This window comes from Hipposideros armiger, unplaced genomic scaffold (genome assembly GCF_001890085.2).
Source record: "Hipposideros armiger isolate ML-2016 unplaced genomic scaffold, ASM189008v1 scaffold_470, whole genome shotgun sequence".
Lineage (NCBI taxonomy): Eukaryota > Metazoa > Chordata > Mammalia > Chiroptera > Hipposideridae > Hipposideros > Hipposideros armiger.
Window position 1 is genome coordinate 1,505,534 of NW_017731820.1, and position 3,803 is coordinate 1,509,336.

The window sequence follows — 3,803 nt, forward strand, 5'->3', positions numbered from 1 at the left end:
TTTTCCAAGTGAAATTTGGAATCTGTTCATCTAAATTCACCAAAATCTTCCTGCCATTTTGATGAAACTGCAGTAAATTTATGCATTCCCTGGAAGAAAAGTATCATCTTTACTATATTTTAGTCTTCCCATCTATAGGAACGGTGTATCTCTCGTTTATTTATCATTTTCTCTATAAAGATACTACATATCTTTTGCATACGAGTGTTTAATCCTAAAAATTATGTCTTCTGTTGAGATTGTTAACGGTATTGTGTCTCATGAACTCACTTGGCAAAGAGCAAAAATGCACAATATGGACGCTTACATAGAGAAACATAATAAAAATAATGACCACTCCCTCTAACCCTCGATTTCAACAAAACACTAATCAAATAATATGTACTCTAGGTTTTTATATCCTCTTCTATTCCTTTCAACGTTATCACCATCCTTCCTTCTTACACTCAACACAAACTTGGACACGTTCGCGGCTGAATTCTGACATTTAAGGCCCTGCCAAACATCATTTCGACCATTCAGAGTCTTAATCTTTTAAAAAAACTCGTTCTGAATTCAGTAACTGTGATGTAAAGCTGGTTGAACTCTCTAACACCCACCGTCGGCCCCAAACCTGTTTCTGTCCCTTTCCTCGTCCACCCCCCGCCTGGGCGCCCAGGTAGGGCCTGCCCCTGGGTCGGCCCTCCCCACGCTCGGCTTTGTTCAGGTGTGTGGCCACCGACAAGCCCCAGGAGCGGCGGTCACCAGCTCCGTCCAGGGCGGGACCCCATTCTCGGAGCCTGAAGCGACCCTCAGACTCCGCCCAACCTGTCCACCGCCGCCCCGCTGGGACCCCAGAACGCCTGTCCCTCAAACTGGAACCCGAAGACCGGTCCCGAACGTGGGGCTCCACGCAGAAGGCCCCTCTTACCGGAGCCGGCTGGGCCATGGCTCTTCGCGGCTCCGCCCGGCCCCGGCGGCCGTCCCGAGGCGCCTCCCCCGCCGCGAGCAGCTTCGCTCTCCGCCCCGACCCGCAGGCCACGCCCCGGCGCGGTGCACGCTGGGAGTCGCGGCTAGCCGGGCCCGGGGCAGCGCCGCTCACAGCGCCCCCTGCGGCCGAGAGGAGCAGCGTGCGAGGTAGGTGCGCACGGGTCCCTCGGATCCCCGCACTGTCTTGCGGNTTTTTTAGAAATTGTATTGGGGAACAGTGTGTTTTTCCAGGACCCATCAGCTCCAAGTCAAGTAGTTGTCGTCAATCTAGTTGTGGAGGGCACATCTCCTTGGCCCATGTGGGAATCAAACTGGCAACCTTGGTGTTATGAGCCTGAGCTCTAGCCACCTGAACTAACTGGCCACCCTAATTACCTCATCTTTATATACTTAAGCAGTCAAGAGATAAAATATGAAGTTGATGCAACAGAATTTAGAAGTTTATTATTTAAATTATAAAGGTAGTCAATAGAGGCATAAAAAAAACTATCAAAATTTGGGGAGAAGAGGAAAAAAGAGAAAGAATAGGGATAGCATAAGAGAGCTAATGGCTCATTTTTCATAGTAATGAGTTAATTAATGCTGCCTAAACTTGAAAAATAAAAAAATAGAGGTATAAGCATGATAGTTATATAGATTGAAGGAAACCACAGTAAGAGCTAAAATAGAAATGGTGAAAAGTGGTTGCCTTTGGGGAATTAATCGAGTGAGGGAGTAAGAACAAAGCAAGACACTTATTCGATACTTCTCTGAAAGGACTGATTTAAAAAAAAACCAAACATATTTGATAACAAAAAAATATATAAAGATCCAGTAAACAAAAAGACTTAAAAGAACACCCATTACCATAACTAGGCAGAGACAGCGACAGCTGCTGGGTAACAGCTCAGCGGACAGCTTTCCCCAAGCTCACTGCACGGGACAATAACATTAGCTTTTCCTAGGCATATGGACACCATTGTAAAAGTTGACAGGTAGGGGCATCCTAGGTTAAAATATACGGGGTACTTCATGGATATGAGGTAAGTGTGTGCCTATGGGGAAAATCCTGGCTACTTGAGAGTATATAGTGACTAAATGCCCTGCCATATGTTTAGTCACCTCTAACCACCTTATGTTACTTGCCGTCTCAAATAATCTCACGTAACAATGTCTATCTACCCTTGAGTAAGGATTAGCAATGCTTACAGAAGTATTTTAAAAAAGAATATGGGGTAAAAAATGCCTTTCTGGATTAATTTCTGAGAAATCTGGCTACTTGACAAACAGGAACAACAAGAGCTGGCCCCTCTTACAGGACCAAGTTCCATGACTTACCCACAGTCGAACACGTCTCACCTAGAGAAACCAGAATCTCATAATTGGTTCTCATTACGTGCTTGTAAAGCTCCTTCTGCCAGGCCTCTAGAGTCCACCATTCTTGCTCTGAGAAGTAAACGGCAATATCCTCAAAAGTCAGAGGCAACTGAAATTATAGAAAGAATACATACACAGTCTCATTGGCTTCAAAATGACTCCCGCTCCTACTCATCAATTTAAAAGAGTTTTGTAGTGGACACTGTGTGTCTGTTCCCCAGCTTCCCTGGGAACAGCCCCTTCCCCTACACCAGGCGTTGGCAAACCGCAGCTGGCGAGCCACATGCGGATTTTGGGTATGTTCCGTCTCAAGTTTGCTGACCCCTGAAAGAGCCAATCCTGACCCTCACAACAATTTAAAAATTATTCGAGAGCCATAAATATATTTTTACAAATAAGGAAAATTTAAAGTAATATTATAAATGAAACTATGAGTTTTATTTTCATTTGCAATTTTACTTCAGAGCCACATGTACGTACCCAAAGAGCCACATGTGGCTTGCGAGCCAGTTTGCTGACCCCCGGCGGCTCTTCCGTCTCAAAAGTTTGCTGACCCCTGCCCTACACGAATTGTGTGGTTCTGTTGTTAACCACGACAGCCCTTCCATGTATGTCCTTACACATGCTTACACTAGCTATAAATGCATATGTATAGTATGGAACTTCTCCTTCCTTCTTTAACAAGAATGGGAACCAACCACTGTAACCACTCAATATATCACAGACATCTTTCCAGGTCAATCTATATAGGCTAAATTGGTTTTCTTGTAAGTTGCATTATATTCCGTGGGTATATATACCCCACTGATGGAACATATTATTTCTATTTCCTTCATAAATTACAAACAATGCTATTAAAATATAATTTTTTAAAACTACAAACTATGCTGATATGCTTCCTCATCTATTAATGGTTTTACTTCTGTAGGATAAAAAAGGAGAACTACTAAATTAAAGAGTATAAACATCTTCAGTTTAACAGATACACTAGATTCTTCCCAAAACGAATCCAGCACTTTCACCCTTGCTAATTAGATGAGATTTATTTCTTTACACTGTTGCCAGCACAGGATGTTCTTAAATCTTTTTTTGTTTTTGCTAATGCGATGGGTAAAAAGTTGTATTTCATTGTTTTAATTTGCATTTGTGAGGCTTGGCATCCTTTTCATATTTTTCGGGGTCGGGGGTCCCACATATTTTTGTGCATGCCTGTTTACGTCCTTTGTTCAATGTTCTTGTGGGCTCTTCTAATTTGAATGAACTTTCCTATATTAGGGTTAATTAATAATCCTTTGACTGACTAGCAAAAGTTTTCTCCCAGTTTATCATTTGTATTTTGACTTTATCTTCTATCAAAGAGAACATTTTGCCCCTTTCAAAATGTTAAAATCTGAGTCTTTTCCATATGGTTTGCAGCTTTTTCTTTCATTTTAAGTGTTCCCCACATTGAGAAGTCACAAATATTCTAATTTTTTTTT

At 42.5% G+C, this 3,803-nt stretch overlaps 1 protein-coding gene across 1 annotated transcript in view; it reads right to left on the reverse strand.

Annotated features, from left to right (window-relative positions):
• ZNF786 (zinc finger protein 786) overlaps positions 1-2,432 on the reverse strand; it is a 14,535-nt gene extending 12,103 nt beyond the window's left edge. Inside the window, exon 1 of the mRNA XM_019666453.1 lies at positions 2,287-2,432. Within this exon, the coding sequence (XP_019521998.1) occupies positions 2,287-2,341 (55 nt within the window). The 5' untranslated portion in view covers positions 2,342-2,432. The remainder of the gene's footprint in view (positions 1-2,286) is intronic.
• Between the last annotated feature and the right edge of the window lie 1,371 nt (positions 2,433-3,803).